The sequence below is a fragment of the Macaca nemestrina genome, chromosome 7, assembly GCF_043159975.1.
Source record: "Macaca nemestrina isolate mMacNem1 chromosome 7, mMacNem.hap1, whole genome shotgun sequence".
NCBI classification, from domain to species: domain Eukaryota; kingdom Metazoa; phylum Chordata; class Mammalia; order Primates; family Cercopithecidae; genus Macaca; species Macaca nemestrina.
The window spans coordinates 16,043,838-16,065,982 of NC_092131.1; the positions used below are offsets into that span (position 1 = coordinate 16,043,838).

General features: G+C 36.2%; 1 protein-coding gene and 1 long non-coding RNA gene across 15 annotated transcripts in view; one reads left to right on the plus strand and one right to left on the minus strand.

Annotated features, from left to right (window-relative positions):
• Nucleotides 1-22,145, minus strand: part of LOC105467548 (uncharacterized) — a 143,227-nt gene that overhangs the window by 63,387 nt on the left and 57,695 nt on the right. The window lies entirely within an intron of this gene.
• Nucleotides 1-22,145, plus strand: part of LOC105467547 (tandem C2 domains, nuclear) — a 128,725-nt gene that overhangs the window by 53,445 nt on the left and 53,135 nt on the right. For all 7 annotated transcript variants that reach the window (XR_011625625.1, XR_011625623.1, XR_003014901.2 and 4 more), the window contains exons 2-8: nt 501-622; nt 1,931-2,164; nt 12,471-12,638; nt 14,391-14,482; nt 16,005-16,080; nt 16,660-16,760; nt 17,158-17,274. Coding sequence is in view for 2 of the 7 variants with exons in the window: in XM_024788431.2 (XP_024644199.1) it covers nt 501-622; nt 1,931-2,164; nt 12,471-12,638; nt 14,391-14,482; nt 16,005-16,080; nt 16,660-16,760; nt 17,158-17,274 (910 nt within the window). In the remaining 5 variants the exon portion in view is untranslated. The remainder of the gene's footprint in view (nt 1-500; nt 623-1,930; nt 2,165-12,470; nt 12,639-14,390; nt 14,483-16,004; nt 16,081-16,659; nt 16,761-17,157; nt 17,275-22,145) is intronic.

A 22,145-nucleotide genomic window follows, 5' to 3' on the forward strand; every position in this document is an offset into this window, starting at 1 on the left:
CTATGTGCTCTTGTCTTAGGTTCTTGCTGTTTTATCAGCAAATGTCCAAGTTTACCTCTTTCTTTTTTCTTATTTCTCTTTTTTTCTTTGTTTTTCTGTGTTTCTTCCATGTTGCTGTTCTTTTTCCACACTGTCCCTTCTCTATCTCTCTCTCTCCCTCTCTCTCTCTCATAAACACACCCCCCCCCTTGTTACTCTGTCTCTCCACTCAATCTTCCATCTTATTTTTCGTGAAAGAAAATTGAGAATGGAATTTTTCTTTTTTTCAGATTTTAATATTGAGATTGTTCATTTAGTAATTTTTAAACATATAATTTTAATAACTTATAAATAAGTTATACAAGATTTCATATGGTTAGAAAAATCTGTCTTCCTCTTAAGTATTTTTGCTTCAGAATCCTCATTATGTCTTAAAAAGACGGATAATGTGGTTTATTTAGTAATATCTAATGGTATTAAGCATGACAAGCAGGTTAACTTGTTTTCTATTCTACCAACAGATTAATATTAAGATTGGAAGTTTGTATCTTTTGCTGGATATTGGAAATTGAAGTAATGGCAACAGAATTTATAAAGAGTTGCTGTGGAGGATGTTTCTATGGTGAAACAGAAAAACACAACTGTGAGTTTTGTTTTGACTTCAGTAACATTTATGTAGCACCTCCTTCATTTGTGGCATTTTGTAATACAAAGAATTAGGCATGTTTTCCAACTTCTTGGGGGAGGCAGAAACATAAGGCACACTAAGTAAATATTCCATAACTTCAAGTAGTCTGGAGCATAGGGGAGAGAGAGATTAATTCAACCCAGGGCATATGTAAGATATTACCATAAAGAAGATTGCATTTGCCATGGAAATCTGAATAGGAATTTAGGAAGCTGGTTGGGAAGAAGGAAGAGAAGCTGAAAATTGGACATGGGCATTACAGGTGGATGAAATAGTACAGGCAAAGGCAGGGAGGGAAGAGAAGTGTGTTTGGGAGACAACATATTCTGACCAATGTTTTGATTTAAATAGAGAGAATCTTCAGTATTTATATAACATTAAAGTGCCTTGAATGAATAAATGACCAATGGGGAAGAGACCCATAACTATGAAGACTCAAATTTATTAAGGACCCCTGGAGAGTTCTTTTTCTATTGCATGGCTTCCTTAACTCTTCTCTGGCACTTTTATTTCCTAATCTGTAGCAGAGCTTCATAGTATATTTGAGTATGAAGGCTTCTTTTTTACATTAAAACATTTCATAAATTTCTACAGAATAATACTTGTACTTTCAGTCTACAGATAGCATTATATATATATATCTTTATGTATATATATATATATATATAAAGAATAACTTACCTCCCATCTTAAATCATGTAGTTTAGGAATCACATATGATTCTAAAGAATGAATAAAATGGGTCATAGAAGCTACGACTGGGGTAGCTGCTATTATGAAGTATATCTAGGGTCAGAGTGCATTTTATTTTGTGATTTGGTTGTGATTTTTATAGGCTTGGGAACCTTTAGCTTCCTTGTAGTGTTGCTCTATGTAATTAAGACTGATGTTAACCGGTAGTACTGACAAGAATTGCTTTTGTTGGCAGTAGTTTTAAATGACTAGATTTTTACTCGAAAGCACTGCTGACTACAAAATAAAATTGTTTTCCGTCTATGAATTCTTGTGGGAATAAGACTTGAAAGCAGCTTTTACCATTATGATAAGTTAATGCACTTTAACAATAGTGTATTAATTCTCAAATACTGTCTGGACAAAATTAATGTAGATTCCATAAGTGTTTGGTAAGAACCAAGAGTAGTTTATATGTCAGGAATTTTTTCTAAAATGGTTAAATATTGAAGTATGCTAGGTTTAGATTATTATATGTAACCTATATTCATATTTGTGACTTTTTTCTTTTCTTTTTTCTTTTATGTGCAGTTTCTGTGGAAAGAGATTTTAAAGCAACAGTCCCACATAGTCAAAATGCTACTATCTCTGTACCTCCACTGACTTCTGTTTCTGTAAAGCCTCAGGTTGGCTGTACTGAGGATTATTTGCTTTCCAAATTACCATCTGATGGCAAAGAAGTACCATTTGTGGTGCCCAAGTTTAAGTTATCTTATATTCAACCCAGGACACAAGAAACTCCTTCACATATGGAAGAACTTGAAGGTAAACAATAAAATAGCAGGATTTAAAATCGATATGTAACATATAAGTGCTGTTATTTTGCTTTTATATATTTTTTTGAGATGGAGTCTTGCTCTGTCGCCCAGGCTGGAGTGCAGTGGCCGGATCTCAGCTCACTGCAAGCTCCGCCTCCCGGGTTTTACTCCATTCTCCTTCCTCAGCCTCCCCAGTAGCTGGGACTACAGGCGCCCACCACCTCGCCTGGATAGTTTTTTGTACTTTTTAGTAGAGACGGGGTTTCACCGTGTTAGCCAGGATGGTCTCGATCACCTGACCTCGTGATCCGCCCGTCTCGGCCTCCCAAAGTGCCGGGATTACAGGCTTGAGCCACCGTGCCCGGCCGCTTTTATATTTTTAATACAAAATTCATATAAAATTTTTTTATTTTACTTTTTATATTTTGCTCTTTCTGTAGAAGAACTTAATGTGCAGTAGTTTTAAAAGGTCCCGTTTTGAAATCTGATAATACAATAATTTGTATGTAGATTTGGCCTTTTTTCAAGAAATAATATATAATTGGCCCTCCATATCTGTGGGGTCCACATCTGTGGATTTAACCAACTGCCGACCAAAAATATTCAGAAAAAAAAAGAATGATTGCGTCTGTACTGAAAATGTGCAGACTTTTTTCTTGTCATTTTTTTCCCTGAATAATACAGTATGACAACTATCTCAACAGCCTTTATATTAGGTATTATAAGTAATTAAGAGATGATTTAAAGCATATGGGAGGATGTGCATAGGTTGTGTGCAAATACTACACCATTTATATAAGGGACTTGAGCATCCATGGATTTTGGTATCCATGGAGGGCTGGAACCAATCCCCCACATATACTGAGGGATGACTGTAATTAGAATACCTCAGTTATCCGTCGCATGTCTAGAATGAAAAAGTAAAGGAGTTATTTTGTATTGGTTAGTAAACATAGAAAACATGTTTCTTATTTATTATTTTCTAATATTTGGTTAATAGTCACTTTTCCTTCCCTTCTTTCTTCACCAGTCTTTACTTCCCAGTCTAAATAGTTACTTGAATAAGATAGATCCATTGGCTGAATGTGGCTGATGTAGAAGCCAAATTATTAGAGAGAAGATGAAACAACATGTAGCTCTTGTCTTGTTTTTTTAAAAACAATTTGTGTTAGTCCATTGAAATACCGTAAGTCACAATGGCTTTTTTACCCTCAAAATTTTATTAGAAAAATTTCAAACATATAGGAAAAAAAAAAAAAAAAACTTAATAGTGAATACCTGTATGTCCACCACATAAATTCTGCCATTAACGTTACTTACTATACTTGCTTTATCAAATATCTGTCTACCTATCCATTCTTCTATCCATTAGTAATCCACTTTTTGAAGAGGAATGAATTTCAGAGTAAATTGAAGACACCAATATATTTCCTTGCAAACGCTTAAACATATATATCATTTACTGGGTCCAACGATCTCTTTACAGTTTTCTTCTTTTGGCATAAATTTTACACACAACAAGCTGCCCAAGTGAATGTCTGTAGAATTTTGTGTGTATTTGTTGAATTTTAAGTGTATATTTGTTGAATATTGACGAAAGTATCTGTCAGTGTAATCCAAATCTCTATCAAGATCTACAATATTTGTCCAAATATTTTTTGTCTTATCTTCTCTCTTTTCTTCTTCTGGGATTCCAATTATACCTATGTTGAACCTTTTGATATTGTTCTATGGGTCTCTGAGACTTTTTTTTTTTTCAAGTATCTTTTTTCCTCTGTTCTTTAGATTCAATAATACTGATCTTTTTTTCAAGTTCACTGTCTCTTCTGTTATCTTTAGTCTGCTGTTAAGCCTATTCATGAATTTTTTATTTTAGACATTGCAATTTTTAGTTCTAGAGTTTACATTTGGTTCTTTGTTATAGTTTTCCTCTACGGCAATTTCTTATTTTTACATTATTGCAAACCTATTTTCTTTTATGTTTTTAAGCTTTAAAATCTTTATCTGCTAATTTCAGCATCTTGGTCATCTAGGTTTGGATTCTGTGGATTGCCCTTTTTCTTGAAAATAGATCACATTTTCCTGTTTCTTTGTATATGGAATAATTTGGGGTTGTATTCTTGATATCAATATCAAAAATATTGAATGTTATGTTGTGGAGACTCTAGATTCAGTTATATTCCTCTGAAAAGGTTCCTTCTTTCCTCCCTTTCTCCCTTCCTCCCTTCTTCTCTTCTTTCATCTCTCCCTTCCTCCTTCCCTTTCTCCTTTCCCTCCTGATATGGTTTGGATGTTTGGCCCCACCAAATTCATGTGATTCCCAGTGTTGGAGATGGTGCCTGGTGGGAGGTGTTTGGATCATGGGGGCACATCCCTCATGAATGGTGTAGCACCATCCCTTGGTGGTAAGTGAGTTCTAGCTCTGAGTTCATGTGAGATCTGGTTGTTTAAAAGAGCCTGGCACCTCCACTGCCCATCTCTTGCTCCTGCTGTTGCCATGTGATGTGCCTATTCTCTTTTTGCCTTCTGCCGTGATTGTAAGCTTTCTGAGGCCCTGATTAGAAGCAGATGCTTGCACCATGCTTCCTGTAAACCCTGCAAAGCAGCGAGCAAAGGAAACCTCTTTTCTTTATAAATTACCCAGCCTCAGATATTCCTTTATAGTGACACAAACAGACTAACCCACCTTCCTTCCCTTCCTTCCTTTCTTTCTTCCTCCCTTCTACCAGACAAGTAAACTGATTGGACTTAAACTACAAATCTTGTCTTGGGTGGCAGCTCAGAGATGAGACAGATATTTGAAAAGGCTTTATTTACAGAATTTTGGAATCTCTCCTTTCCAGGATTCCCATCTTACTTTCCTGCAGCTCTGATTTCCTTGAACTCTACTTTGTGCCATTACCTTTTTCCCCAGAGTCATCTCCTGTCCAGATTTGTATTATTTTCTTTACTCGTCATTGCTTTCAGGGTTTTTATTTTCTTGCTTTGTTTTAGTTTCGATCTAGAGTTTATTGTTACCTACAAGAGAGTTGGGTCTGGTTGGAGTGATTTTCTAATTTAAATTAGACTTTAAATTAAAATTTGTTTTTTTTGAGACAGAGTCTCACTGTGTTGCAGGCTGGAGTGCAGTGGCGTGGTCTTGGCTTACTGCAACCTCCACCTCCTGTGTTCAAACAATTCTCATGCCTCAGCCTCCTGAGTAACTAGGACTACAGGTGCACGCCACCACACCCAGCTAATTTTTGTATTTATAGAGATGGGGTTTCGTCATGTTGAGCAGGCTGGTCTCGAACTCATATTCTCAAGCATTCCACCCACCTTGGCCTCTCAGATTGCTGGGATTACAGACGTGAGCCACCATGCCTGGACCAGTTTGAATTTTTTAAAGAAGAGAAAAGATGAACCCAGTGCTTGGCCTATCATCTTACTTTGCGCATATCAATAGTGTTTCTCAAAAATAATTTTAAAAAGTTCTGGCTTACAGAATACGTAATCAATTGATCTTTCTCTTTTTTTCATACTTTTTAACAATATTGGGATTAAACCACACAGTCTTATAAGTTGTTTTTTTGTTTTGTTTTGTTTTGTTTTGTTTTTTTGAGACGGAGTCTCGCTCTGTCGCCCAGGCTGGAGTGCAGTGGCCGGATCTCAGCTCACTGCAAGCTCTGCCTCGTGGGTTTATGCCATTCTCCTGCCTCAGCCTCCCGAGTAGCTGGGATTACAGGCGCCCACCACCGCGCCGGCTAATTTTTTGTATTTTTTAGTAGAGACGGGGTTTCACCGTGTTAGCCAGGATGGTCTCGATCTCCTGACCTCGTGATCCGCCCGTCTCGGCCTCCCAAAGTGCCGGGATTACAGGCTTGAGCCACTGCGCCCGGCCATAAGTTGTTTTATCCACATAATATATTGTGAACGTTTCATATTTGTTGCTTTTTGATGAATACATAGTATTTCTTCATATGGATATATGATAATTTGTTTAATGAATTTTCTATTATTAAATAATTTTGAGTTTTTACTCTATTATTTTCATAATCAGAAAAAAGATAAGAAATATCCACCTGGCAGTATGTGATGGTTTTTCTTATGTTCTTGACATTGTGCTCACTAGAAAACATTGCTTTTTGAGTTGAATGAGGAAGAAATTGGTTAACTCTTAAATTATAGGTCCACTGAAGAAGTGGTAAAACCATCTGATTTTTATATATTAGAGAGAAAATTACTTTTATTAGAGTCAAGAAAGTAAGGTGGTACCTAATTACAGAAGTTAAATACGTTTATGTATGTATGCATATGTGAATGATGGGTTGAGAAAAGAGAAGATTTTGAGTGAATAGGGCAGACTGCTATCAATAATGATTAAAATTGTGTTGCAAGCACAGTCATGAATCATTTAACAATGGGGATATGTTCTGAGAAATGTTGTTAAGCTATCTTATAATTGCATGGACAATGTAGAGGCACTTACACAAACCTAGATGGTGTAGCCTACTAAACACTTGGGCTATATGGATACCTTATTTCTCCTAGGCTGCAAACCTATACAGTATGTTACTATGCTGTATACTATACTGAATACAGTATTCAGTACAGTAAAAATATGGTATAAAAGATAAAAGATGATACACCTTGTATTAGTCTGTTTTCACGCTGCTGATGAGTAACATACCCGAGACTGGGTAATTTATGATGAAAAAGAGGTTTAATGGACTCACAGTTCCATGTGGCTGGGAAGGCCTGACAATCATGGCAGAAGGTGAAAGCCATGTCTTACATGGCAGCAGGTAAGAGAGAATGAGAGCCAAGCGAAAGGGGAAACCCCTTATAAAACCATCAGATCTGAGACTTATTCACTACCACGAGAACAGTATGGGAGAAACCACCCCTATGATTCAATTGTCTCCTACCAGGTGTCTCCCACAACATGTGGGAATTAGGGGAGCTACTATTCAAGATGAGATTTGGATGGGGACACAGCCAAACCATATCACTCTGCCCCTGGCCCCTCCCAAGTCTCATGTCCTCACATTTCAAAACAATTATGCCTTCCCAACAGTCCTCCAAAGTCTTAACTCATTTCAGCATTAACTCAAAAGTCCACAGTTCAAAGTCTCATCTGAGACAAAGCAAGTCCCTTCCGCTTATGAGCCTGCAAAATCAAAAGTTAATTACTTCCCAGATACAATAGTAGTATAGACACTGGATAAATACACCCCTTCCAAATGGGAGAAATTGGCTGAAATGAAGGGCTAAGGGCCCCATGTAAGTCCACAATCCAGCAGGGCAGTCAAATCTTAAAGCTCCAGAATGATCACTTTTGACTCTACGTCTCACATCCAGGTCATGCTAATGCAAGAGGTGGGTTCCCATAGTCTTGGGCAACTACACCCCTGTGGCTTGGCAAGGTGCAGCCTCCCTCCCAACTGCTTTCACGGGCTGCCATTGAATGTCTGTGGCTTTTCCAGGTGCACAATGCAAGCCGTTGGTGGATCTACCATTCTGGGGTCTGAAGGACGGTGGTCCTCTTCTTACAGCTCTCCTAGGCAGTGCCCCAGTGGGGACTCTATGTGGGGGCTTCAACTCCACATTTCCTTTCCATACTGCCCTAGCAGAGGTTCTCCATGAAGGCCCTACCCCTGCAGCAAACGTCTGCCTGGCATCCAGGCATTTCCTTACATCCTCTAGGTGGAGGTTCCCAAACCTTAATTCTTGACTTCTATGCACCTGCAGGCTCAACCACGTGGAAGCTGCCAAGGCTTGGGGCTTCCACCCTCTGAAGCCATGGCCCGAGCTGTACCTCAGCTCCTTTAGCCATTGCTAGAGCAACTGGGATGCAAGGCACCAAGTCCCTAGGCTGCACACAGCAGGGGGGCCCTGGCCCTGGCCCATGAAACCACTTTTTCCTCCTGGGCCTCTGGGTCTGTGATGGGAGGGGTTGCTGCAAAGGTCTCTGACATAGCCTAAAGACATTTTCCCCATTGTCTTGATGATTAACATTTGGCTCATTGTTACCTATGCAAATTTCTGCAGGTGGCTTGAATTTCTCCTCAGAAAAATGTGTTTTTTTCTATTGCGTTGACAGTCTGCACATTTTTCGAACTTTTATGCTCTCTTTTAAAACTGAATGCTTTTAACAGAAGCCAAGTCACCTCTTGAATGCTGTGCTGCTTAGAAGTTTCTTCCATCAGATACCCTAAATCATCTCCCTCAAGTTCAAAGTTTCGCAAATCTCTACAGCAGGGGCAAAATGCCACCAGTGTCTTTGCTGAAACATAGCAAGAGCCACTTTTTCTCCAGTTCCCAACAAGTTCCTCATCTCCATCTGAGACCACCTTGGCCTGAATTTCATTGTCTATGTCATTATCAGCATTTTGGTCAAAGCCATTCAACAAGTCTCTATGCATTTCCTAACTTTCCCACATCTTCCTGTCTTCTTCTGACCCTCCAAACTGTTCCAACCTCTGCCTGTTACTCAATTCCAAAGTTGCTTCCACATTTTTGGGTATATTTACAGCAGCACCCCACTCCTGGTACCAATTTACTATATTAGTCCATTTTCATGCTGCTGATAAAGACATACCCAAGATTAGGTAATTTATAAATAAAAAGAGGTTTAATGAACTCACAGTTCCACGTGGCTGGGGAGGCCTCACAATCATGGTGGAAGGAGAAAGACACATCTTACATGGTAGCAGGCAAGAGAGAATGAGAGCCAAGCAAAGGGGGAAACCCCTTAAAAAAATAAAACTGTCAGATCTCTTGAGACTTATTCACTACCACAAGTACAGTATGGGGGAAACTGTCCCCATGATTCAGTTATCTCCCACCGGGTCTCTCCCACAACACATGAGAATTATAGGAGCTCAATTAAAGATAAGATTTGGATGGGGACACAGCCAAGCCATATCACACCTTATAGGGCATTTACCATGAATGGAGCTTGCAGGGCTGTAAGTCTTTTTGGGTGAGTCAGTGTGTGAGTAGTGAGTGAATGTGAAGACTAGAACATTACTGTATACTACTGTGGATTTTATAAATGCTGTATACTTAGGATATACTAAGTTTATTAAATATGTCTTTATTTATTCAATAATAAATCACCCTTAGCTTACTGTAACTTTTTTACTTTATGAACTTTTTTTGTTTTGTTTTGTTTTGAGACAGAGTCTCACTCTGTCACCAGGCTGGAGTGCAGTGGCACGATCCTGGCTCACTGCAACCTCTGCCTCCCAGGTTCAAGCTATTCTCCTGCCTCAGCCTCCCAAGTAGCTGGGACTACAGGCATGGGCCACCACACACAGCTAATTTGTATTTTTACTGGAGATGGGATTTCACCATGTTGGCCAGGAAGGTCTCGATCTCTTAACCTCATGATCTGCCCACCTCGGCCTCCTAAAGTGTTGGGATTATAGGCGTAAGCCACTGTGCCCAGCCTAAACTTTTAAATATTTTGAAACTTTTGACTTTTTTGTAATAACACTTGGCTTAAATACAAACACAGTGTGCAGCTATACAAAAATATTTATATCCTTACTCTATAAGCATTTTTCTATTAAAAACTTTTTTTTTTACTTCTTAAACGTTTTTGTTAAAAACGTAGACACAAACATCCACATTAGCCTAGGCCTTCACATCTTGATGACAATCATTGCCATGTCACTAGACCATAGGAACTTTTCAGCTTCATTATAATCTTATGGAACCACTGTTGTATATGTGGTCCATAGTTGATCACAGTGTTGTTATATGGAGAATTACTGTAATTTAAACCTTTGAAGATATTACCTTTATGTCTACGTATTATTCCCAACATGATTATTAACCTTGAAAGGAATTTGACCTATATTTTATCCTTTTTAAATTATGAAATACTATACACATAGAAAAATGCACAAAACAGAAACATATAGCTCAGTGATTTATTACAAAGCAGAAGACCCATATAGGTACAACCTAGGTAAAGAAATAGAGTGGCACTAGTAACCCCAAAGCTTCTCTCCATTTTTTTTGCCTTTCAGTCACCCTAGAGTGTTCAGTGTCACAGCTGTTACAATCGTGACTCTCTTGCCTTTCTTCTTACCACCTAAGCTCATATCCCTGAATATTGTAGTTTAATTTTTTCTGTTTTCTGAACTTTATATAAAATAAACAATTTATTCAGTCTGTATTCTTTTGTTTATGGTTTTCTCATTCAACATTATGTTTTTGAGATTCATTCAAGTAATTGTCAGTAGTTTTGGTTTGTTTTTATATCTGTACAGTAAGTGTATAATTTGTTCTGTATTCTAAATGGCATAGTGTACAGTAGTGTTTCTGTGTAGCATACTATAAGGTATTTTTATGTAGTAAGTATATACTATATCCATTTTACTGTTGATGGGATTTTGAGTTTTCCAATTTTTTGGCTATTATGGGTAATAATACTTATGAACATTCTTATACCTATCTCTTGGTGCACATGTACAAGCATTTCAGTTGTGTATATGTTCAGAATGGCTTGTTGGGTCATAGACTATCAATATCTTCAGCTTTAGAAGAAATTGTCAAACTCTTTTTCCATAGTGATTATATCAATTTACATTTCCACTAGCAGAGTATGATTGTTTACATTCCTCTACTTTCTTGTCAACACGTGCTATTGTCAGTCTTTTTACTTTTAACCATTCTGGTGAGTGTGTAGTGGTATTTCCTTGGGTTTTCAGCTTATTTTTTCCTCATGACTAATGAGATTGATAGTCTGTCTTCTGAAGTGCCTATTAATGTCTTAAGCCAATTTATATATAGTCTCTTCTCTCTTTTTCTTAAATTGATTTGTAGGCGTTCCTCATGTATTCTGGATATGAGCCCTTTATGGCCATACCACCCTGAATGCTCCTGATCGCATCTGATCTCCGAAGCTAAGCAGGGTCGGGCCTGGTTAGTACTTGGATGGATATGAGCCCTTTGCCAGTTATGCTTGTTGCATATATCGTCTTGCACTCTGTGGGTTACCTTAAATAGTCTTTGACAAATGGGAATTTTAAATTTTAATGCAGTTCAGTTTATTAAAATATGTCTATGATTAGGCTGGGCGTGGTGGTTCATGCCTGTAATCCCAGCACTTTGGGAGGCTGAGGCAGTGGATGACTTGAACCTGGGAGTTCAAGACCAGCCTGGCCAACATGGTGAAACCCCATCTCTACTAAAAATACAAAAAATTAGGCAGCGTGGTGGTGGGTGCCTGTAATCCCAGCTACTTGGGAGGCTGAGGCAGGAGAATAGCTTTAACCCAGAAGGTAGAGTTACAGTGAGCCAAGATTGTGCCACTGTATTCCAGCCTGGGCAACAGAGTGAGAATCAACTTCGGTAAATAAATAAATGAAATTATGTATATGATTGATGCTCTTTATGTTCCATTTAAGAAGTACTTCCCTGTCCTAAGGTCATGATAACTTTCTTATAAGTTAACCTGCATATAGAAGCTTTATTGGTTTGCCTGTAATATTTAATTTAGATCTACAGTCCCCATGGAACTAATTTTTTGTGAATATGTTTAGTTGAATGCAGGCTTATTTTTTCCCTATTGATATCCAGTTGTCTTACCACCTTTTAGTGAAAAGATCATTCTTTCTTGTGCAGTGCCACCTTAATGATAAATTAAGTGTTCATGAAATGGGTATCTGTTTCTGGGCCTTCTTTTCTTTGCCATTGATCTCTTTTTCTATCACTTACCAATATTATATTCCTAATTCCCAGTAGAGCAAATCTTTCAGTCTTGTTTTTCTTCTTAAAGATTTAGTTTTTGGTTATTCTTGGTCTTCAGTGTTTCCATATAAATATTTTTAATTTTTATTTTTGCTATTTGATTTCCAACTTAATTACATTGTAGTAAGAAAATGTACTTTGTATGATTTCAATCCTTCCAAATTTGAAAGTTTCTTAGTGTATCTCGGCATGTGGTCAATTTTAATGTTCTATGTCTTCTTGAAAAGGATATATCCCCCCCCACCCAATCTTGTAATTTAAAAGATGTTCTATATGCAAGTAGAAAAATAAGAGGAAACTCAGATCACAAAATACAGAATTGTCTATGGGGCAAAGAAAAATGCCAGAAATATACCAAACTGTCTTAAGTGCAGGCTTCATGGCTGATCCTTGGCATAATACTTCACAGAGAACTTCCTAAATATGTGCTGATATTTTTAGCTATCAAAGGCATGTGATTTAGTATTACTTGAGATAAAATATTTTTTCTTTTGCCCTGGGTGTACCAGCTGTTGGCTAATAACTCCAAGAAAAGGATGTTATAAACTTTTAGAAACATTTGCTTTCAGCATCTGCCAGAGCATCTTTTGGAGATCGAAAGGTAGAACTTTCCAGTTCATCCCAGCACGGACCCAGCTATGATGTGTATAACCCATTCTATATGTATCAGCACATTTCACCTGATTTGAGTCGACGCTTTCCTCCCCGTTCAGAAGTGACGAGACTGTATGGATCAGGTATGAAAATTTTTTCTGCTTTTTCTCTTTGTGTTTCTCTTTAAGAAATTTAGAAATCAAATCTAAGATCTGGGAATAAATGGTTCTTACTATTAAAAGCAATTTAAAAATAAGAAAAAAGCAAGCTTCATAAATGTGATAAACATTATGACATCTCTGTAGTATTATATCTAATATGAAAATTGAAAGGTTAATGAGTTACATCTGTTGGTAGTTCTACATTCCATTTAATTTTCCTTTTTTTGAAAGAAGCTTTAGTTCAAGAGCTCTTTTGTACAACATGGAGACTATAGTTAATTATGATATATTCTTGAAAAGTGCTAAGAGAGTGGGTATTAGGTTTTCTCAAAACACTTTTTGTTATCACTCAAAAGTGATAACTGTGAGGTAATACATTTGTAAATTAGCTAGACTTAATCATTCTGCAATGTATATATACTTTAAAACATTATGTTGTTCATAATAAATACATACAACAAAAGAGAAGGGAGTTAGCTGCATACCAGGTACAAGGGAAGAAAACATGAAAAAGCAAGAAGTTTAGTTTTCAGATTATTTTGTCTTTTTGTTGTTGTTGTTCTGAGACAGAGTCTCACTTTGTTGCCCAGGCTGGAGCACAGTGGTGCAATCTCAGCTCACTGCAGCATCAACCTCCCAGGCTCAAGTGATTCTCACACCTCAGCTCCCCATCACCCCTGCCCCCCACCCCAGAAGCTGGGACTACAGGCATGTGCCACAACACCTGATTAATTTTTTTTGTATTTTTTGTAGAGACAGGGTTTTGCCATGTAGCTGAGGTTGGGCTTGAACTCCTGGGCTGAAGCAGTCCTCCTGCCTTGGCCTCCCAAATTGCTGGAATTACAGGCATGAACCACTGCACCAGCCCAGATTATTTTGTGTGCATTTCACTTGTCATCTGTATATTCATGAACTCTATAACAGCTATTTGTACATAGATATTTGTACTAAATACGATAATATTTTTTCATTTTCTGTATTCAGTGAAAATGATGAATTTAGAAACTCATAGTGTGATGGGAAATATAAACAAAGAAACTGCTTAAGTGATTATAGAGCTTTTGTAGTTTCATATTTGAGACTGTGTGAATTAGAGTCTACCATGTTCATCTGTGATTCACAAAATTCTCAATTTTTCAGGGGATATATCTATATCTATATCTATATATCTCAACCACTGAATTTAGTGTGAGGTACTGAAAATAAAGAAGAAATACTTATTTAAGGGCCTGCCTTGCATTCACTACTGTGCTTGAATATATAATTGGCATACAAAGTTCCTTTCTTCACAGATCTTACAGTGTAGGAGGGAAACTAAAAATACAGACTAGAAATATGGGAGCACATGGGATTGAGTATTGATTTTTAAAAGTAATACGTGCTTATTAATAATAAATAATTGCATTACACTTAATACAGAGTATTTACTCTTAGATTATTTTTATTGGATCAAGGAATGGGGAATGTAAAGAAAAAAGTGAATTTTCCCTGTTTGATATTTGATGTGGATATGAAAATGTGTTGTTTGATTTATGTTGATTTCTGTTTCGAACAAAAATAAAATAATTGAAAAAAATTTTTTAAGTTAAAAAATATTTTATTAGAAGGCTTTATCTCTTCTGTAGATTTACACATAATATTCATGATGTATTGCTACAGAGATTTAGTTCATGGTAATTAAGTAGAATTCCAGTGTTTCTTAAAAATATATATTTTTCTCATATCCCTTTGTAGTTTGTGATTTAAGGACCAACAAACTTCCCGGTTCCCCTGGGCTAAGCAAATCTATGTTTGATCTTACAAGCTCATCTCAGCGATTCATCCAGGTGAATTAGCTACATAAATTTAATTATATGTGATAATTTCCTTTCAAATTAAAAATTCAGAAATGTGTGAATTACATTAGGAATATGTTGTATATTTTTTGTAGATGTATCTGTTCTGATATCTGAAGAATAAATAATTGATATTTCCCATGTGCATTATTTTAGAAAGCTGTTGTTATTTGATTGCTAAAAGGCAGTAGTTTTTCTTTTTTCAATAAATTTTATATCTCAGTTGGTATGCTCTCAGGGAACCTTGAAACAGTTGGTATTTAAAATGGTATAATTAAAAGTGCTTATTAATTTAGCTTTTCTTACCGAATATAACTAGCTAGTTATTAAAAATTATATTTCTTTTGAGATGTAGGACTTTATTCACTAATATTAACACTGCATCCTCTTGGTTTTGAAAAGGAATTAAGAATTATTTTGATGTTTTAAAAAATGTTTCTTTTTTGTCGGCCGGGCGCGGTGGCTCAAGCCTGTAATCCCAGCACTTTGGGAGGCCGAGGCGGGCGGATCACGAGGTCAGGAGATCGAGGCCATCCTGGCTAACACGGTGAAACCCCGTCTCTACTAAAAAATACAAAAAACTAGCCGGGCGAGGTGGCGGCGCCTGTAGTCCCAGCTACTCGGGAGGCTGAGGCAGGAGAATGGCGTAAACCCGGGAGGCGGAGCTTGCAGTGAGCTGAGATCCGGCCACCGCACTCCAGCCTGGGCGACAGAGCCAGACTCCGTCTCAAAAAAAAAAAAAAAAAAGTTTCTTTTTTATTACAAGTAAGCTGTAATTATTTAAATTAGGAAATAGAAGTAAGCAAAGTAGAAAGACAAATTCCTGTATTTCCTATAACTCAGAGTAAGTGCAATGTGAAAATATTATATGTACTCATGGTCTTGTTTCCATGTGAATACATATACATATATTTTATAAAATGGAAATATGTTCTAGATAATCCTTAATCCTCAACTGAGTTAACTTTTTATAGATTTAAATTTTTATAGCAACAGTTGTTTAACATGCATCAGAATTGTTTGGAGAGCTTGTTAAAACACAGGATGACAGGCTTCATCCCCAGAGTTCTTAATTCAGTAGCTCTGCAGTAGGGCCTGAGTTTGTATTCCTACCAAGTTCCAAATGATACTGATGCTGCAGGTTCAGATTGACTATGCTTTGATAATTGCAGCTTTACAAGTTTTTCCATAGCAGGCTATTTCTAAATAAATTCTCATTTTCATTAATACTCTCAGGTATGAAACCTAAGCAGTAACATCTTTCTCCTTATTACAAAACCAAATCAAAAACAGCAAAGGCTTTCCAGTATATTATTTTGTAAGATGTTTAAGACATTCCTAACAAATGCCAAAACCTTTTTTCCTTTTTCACTACCTGTAAGTGGGAAATTCTGACCTGTAACACTGTCAAAATAGCATGCAGTTTGTTATGAGGATGGATATTGAGGGATATGTATCAGAATCCTTAAGGTTTCATATGCAATTTCTGACTAAAGAATAATTTTATTTATAGAGACATGATTCATTGTCCAGTGTACCCAGTAGTTCTTCTTCAAGGAAAAATTCTCAGGGGAGTAACAGAAGCCTGGGTAAGGAATAAAGTATCCTATTTTTAAACTCTTAAGATAATTATTTCTAGTAACTTGAAATTGTATATAAGGTGAAAAACTCTAGATGATTATATCTACTATGTTGATAAAATAAATTAAGTCTAAATAAAACTATGTTGGTAGTGTTATCAGCATATGGATACTCAGGTCACATGGTACATTTATCAGTGTTCAGGTACAAGTATGGCTTTTTAAAAAGTGAAGCAGCTGAGTATCTTTTGTTTGTATTAAAGTGTGCTGGTGAAGGAGCCTCCAGAAGAATACAGTATTAAGGCCATACATATATTATTTGGAAAGATTTCTCTTAGTTTTAATGTAAATCCCTTACTGCAATTGGGTTAAGTTTTTAAACCCATGAGACCTTTTTATAGTATATATCTTCCCTCTAGTGCATCAATGAAAACATTAAAGTGTGATTTTTGTCTTCTTAGATTGTGAACTTTAAAAAATAATTGTAGCATTTAAAAATTGTGCTCTTAAAATTGGATTGTATCAAAGCTTAATTGGGTTAGAAGGATTGCATGGCATTTGAAACATCTTTGTCCTTTTATAATTCAGATACAATTACTCTATCAGGAGATGAAAGGGACTTTGGGAGACTGAATGTGAAATTGTTTTATAATTCTTCAGTAGAACAGATCTGGATCACAGTTTTACAGGTAAATTAGTATAGTTAATACCAGCTTTTATTACAAAATTGAATATTTAGACATTGTAAACATTTACTGTTGCCCTTTTCTGGGGAATGGGCCAGTGACACCTTTGAAATTTGGAATTCTTTAATATTTTTACAGCAAATAGTATTTAATAAAGCATCTAAGAAAAAAAATCTGTAGTATGATGGAAGTTTGTGTGCTTTTAAGCTCAAGAGGAAAATTGACATGACATCTAGAATATTATATGTCAAAATTTGCTTAATGTGGATGCAACATGAGGTCTCAGTAGACAAGTTTATTTTTACAGTTTTTATCTAAAGTCAGTACCTCAAGAAATACATCAAATGTTTGTATTGTTGGATCCTTTGTAAAATTCAAACTGTATTTTTAATTTTTTTAGTGCAGAGATTTAAGTTGGCCCTCTAGTTATGGAGACACTCCTACTGTTTCTATAAAAGGAATACTTACATTGCCCAAACCAGTGCATTTCAAATCTTCAGCCAAGGAAGGTTCCAACGTAAGTGGCTGTTTGTGTTTGAATTTCTTTTCTGTTTTTCTTATGTCACTTTTACCCATGTAAACAAATCAGAATAAGAAAGTATTTTATCTCAGGGAAACTACAACTATGTATTGTTGCTTTTTCAAGACAACTTTGAGTCTCTAAAATATTTGATATTTCATTGTCTAGTATTAAGATGCATTTAAAAAGAACATCTTATTCACTAGAATATACAGAAGATGAATAATATCTAAGAAACCTATTTACTTTTCTTGTGTGAAATGAAATAAATCTTGGCTTCTGTTTCCCCCAACCCACTTTGGCCTTGAAAAATAATTTCATGATTGCAATGAATTTCTTTTAAATACTTCCAATTAGTATAACAGAAGGACTTACGATCCTGAGTTTGGTTTTGTAGATTCTAGATTTTACATTAATTTAAATACATGTTCATTTCTGTCGTTTGTTATAGGTTAAAAGACTATTGTTTTTCTATGCAAATGAAAATATATCTTCTAAAAGACATCATTTAAAAATAATATTCAAATGACTAATAAACATATAAAAAGTTTCTTCTCACTATTAATCATAGAAATACAAATTTAAATTGCATATTGCTTTCTGTTTCTTCCTCTTTCTTTCTTTCCTTTCTTAGAATTAGGAAAAATTTTACAGGTATTCTAGAACATACAACTTCTTAGAAATTATCTTGACACTACATGTCAAAACCTTAAAATATTTACACTTTTAAACAGTAATTCTGCTTTGAAACTGGAAATTATTTTTGTGGAAATAATCTAAAATACAAACAAAAATATATAAAATATTCTTGGAAGTTTTGTTTGAAGAAAAATTGAAAAAAGTCCAAACGTCATACAGAGGAATGGTTGAAAAACCTAATGGTGTACCTATGTGCATTGGTTTCCTAGGGCTACCATAACACAGTACTGTGCCACAAACTGAGTGACTTACAGCAACAGAATTTTCTCTCTTGCAGCTTTGGAGAAAGTCCAAAATTAAAATGTCAGCAGTGTTGATTCCTTCTCTGAGGGAGAATCTGTTCCATGCCTCTCTTCCAGTTACTGTGATGGCCAGCAATCCTTAACATTCCCTGACTTGTAGATCACTCCAGTCTCTGCTTCTGTATTCACATGGCATTATACCTGTGTTCTGTGTATTCACATGGCCATCTTCTTAAAAGGATACCAGTCAGTAGAGGTCCACCCTACTTCAGTATTACCTCTTCTTGACTTCACTGATCACGTCTACAGTGACCCTCTTTCCAAATGAGTTCACATTCTGAGATGCTGGGGCTCAGGACTTCAACATATCTTTTTTAGAAGGGTGTAATTCAGCCCATAACACCATGTGATAGAAACCTAGGTAGCTATGAAAACTAATGTTTAGGAAGAGTTTTTAAGGAGCTGGAAAAACATTTTTAATAAATGAAAAAGGCAGTGATCAAAATTGGGGTGTGTGTGTATGTGTATACATGTATGAATGTGTATATATGTATGTGTATATGTATATATTAGGATCTCACTTTATGAAAATATGTATCATTGAAAGTCTAGCTAGAAATAAACCTTAACTCATTATAACCTTGACACTCATAGATGACTACTTTCTAAATTAAACAAGTTTACTTTTTGATTTTCAAATAAAGCTAATTTAGCTTAGGAAAAGTTAGGAAAAATGTTCCCATATTAAAACTTGTATGGAGTCTTTCATTTTACAATTTTGTTATTATATATAAAGTTGTTTGGGAGACTCCTATTTGGCAAAATATGGAAAGTGTGAAATGAAGCATCACACTTGCTTAATTTGTAAGCTCATTAAACATTTTGTGTTTAATATATAATTGGCTTGATTCTATGGCTTGAGACTCTAAAAGAAAAAGATAGCTCAGTAGTTGTGAGACCCTCAGAAAGACAATTCTGGCTATACAGAGAGACATAAACTATTACAACAAGAGTAACAATTTGGGCACAGTATAGGCATACTTCGGAGATACTGTAGATTCAGTTCCAGACCACCACACTAAAACGAACATTGCAATAAAGCAGATCACATGAGTTTTTTGGTTTCCCAGTGCATACAAAAGTTATCTTTATACTGTAGTCCATTAAGTGTGCAATAGCATTATGTCTAAAAAAGTAATTTACACACTTCAGTTTAAAATACTTTATTTCTAAAAAATGTTAGTGATCATCTGAGTCTTCAGAAAGTTGTAATCTTTTTGCTGGTGGAAGGTTTTGCCTTGATGTTGATGGTTGCTGAATGATCAGGGTGGTGGCTGGTGAAGGTTGAAGTGGCTGTGGCAATTTCTTGAAATAAGACAACAGTGAAGTTGACCACATCTATTACTCTTCCTTTCACAAAAATGTTCCCTGTAGTATGTGATGCTGTTTGATAGCATTTTATCCACAGTAGAACTTCTTTCAAAATTGGATTCCATCCTCTCAAACCCTACTATTGCTTTTCAGCTAAGTTTATGTAATATTCTGAATCCTCTGAATTCATTTAAACAATGTTCACAGCATCTTTTCCAGGAGTAGATTCCATCTCCAGAAACTACTTTCTTTGCTTATGTGTAAGAAGCAACTTCTTATCTGTTCATATTTTATCATGAGATGGCAGCCATTCAATTGCATCTTCAGGATCCACTTCTAATTCTAGTTCTCTTGCTGTTTCCACCACATCTGCAATTACTTCCTCTGCTGAAATCTTGAATCCCTCAAAGTCAGCCATGAGGGTTAGAATAAACTTCTTCCAGATTCCTGCTAATGTCCTTATTTTGACCTCTTTTCATGCATCATGAATTTTCTTAATGGCATCTAAAATCCTGAATCCTTTCTAAAAAGTTTTCAATTGCTTTTGCCCAGGTCCATCAGAGGAATCACTATCTATGGCAGCGATAGCCTTACAAAATTTATTTTTTAAGTAATAACACTTGAAAGTTGATCCATGGGATGCAGAATGGATGTGTCTGCAGACATGAAAATAAATAACATTCATTTCTGTATACATCTCTGTCAGGGCTCTTGGGTGACGAAGTGCATTGTCAATGAGAAATAGTGTTTTGAAAGGAATCTTTTTTTTTCTTTGAGCAGTAGATCTCAATGGTAGACTTCAAATATTTAGTAAACCATGCTATGCTTTAAACAGATATGCTGTTATCCAGGCTTTGTTCCATTTATAGAGCACACGCAGAGTTAATTTAGTGTAATACTTAAGGGCCCTAGGATTTTCAAAACAGTGAGTGAGTGTTGGCTTCAACTCAAAGTGACTGATTGCATTAGCCCCTAACAAGAGAGTCAGCCTGGTCCTTTGAAGCCTTGCAGTCAAGCATTGACTTCTCTGTAACTGTGAAAGTCCTAGATGGCATCTTCTTCCAACAGAAGGCTCTTTTGTCTACATTGAAAATCTGTTGTTGAATGTAGCCACCTTCTTAACTAGATCTTCTGAATAACTTGCTGCAACTTCTACATTAGCACTTGCTGCTTCACCTTGCACTTTTATGTATTGGAGACTGTTTCTTTCCTTAAACCTCATGAACCAACCTCTACTAGCTTTTAGTTTTTCTTCTTCAGCTTCTTCACCTCTCTCAGCCTTCATAGAATTGAGGAGAGTTAGGACCTTGCTCTGAATTAGGTTTTGGCTTAAGGGAATGTTGTGGCTGATTTGATTTTCTGTCCAGACAAATAAAACTTTCTCCACATCAGCAATAAGGCTGTTTCACTTTGTATGTTCACTGGAGTAGTACGTTTAATTTCCTTCAGTAATTTTTTCCTTTGCATTCACAGCTTGACTAAGTGATATAAAAGGCCTAGCTTTTGGTCTATCTCGGCTTTCAACGTATTTTCCTCACTAAGCTTAGTCATTTCTAGCTTTTGATTTAAAGTCAGAGATATACGTTTGTTCCTTTCAGTTGAACACGTAGAGGGCGTTTTCGGGTTATTAATTGGCCTAATTTCAATATTGTTGTGTCTTAGGAAACAGGGAGGCCTGAGGAGAGGGAGAGAGATGGAACAGCTGGTTGCCGGAGCCATCAGAACACACACATTTATCGATCAAGTTGCCCATCTTATATAGGTGTGGTTTGTGGCACTCCAAAACAATTGCAATAGTAATATCAAAGATCACTGAGCACAGGTCACCATAACAGATATAATAATATTGAAAAAGTGTGAACTATTGTGAGAATTACCAAAATGTGACAGAGACATGAAGTGAGCACATGCTATTAGAAAAATGACACTGATAGACTTACTCAACACAGTGTTGCCACGAACGTTCAATTTGCAAAAAATGTAATGTCTGTGAAGCACATTAAAGCAAAGTACAGTAAAATAAGGTATGCCTGTATTCAAAATATTTAAGCTAGTTGCCCAGATATCTTGCCTTTTCAAAAGGAGTAAAAGCTCCTTTCTAAATGTATGCATTAAAGATGGAAAGAAGGAAGTGTATGGCAAAGAACGGTCTAGTGTCAAGAACATGTTAGCCCATAGTAAGCCAAGGATTTAAAAATATTAAAAGTAACAAGAGCATTTAAAAATGTTCTGAGGCTGGAAAACACTGACTTGCTGACTGAGATGGGTGATTAGGAGAGAAAGTATAATTTTAAACTCATATTTTCCTTTGTCTTCTCTATCAAGGAGTTAGTTTTTCAGATAGGAAAGGGTGGAATAAATGTCACCAAAAAGGAAACTGAAGCCTAAGATAGATGGGAAGATTCGTTAGACAAAAAATAACTCCCTTAAAGAAATAATTCAAGTCTCTTTATGTGAACTAGTTAGATACTGTGAACAAGAGAGTGCTTGCATATGAGATTCCTGCACCACTCTCCTAAACTGTTGAAGAATGGTGATGATGACAGGAAAGATGCC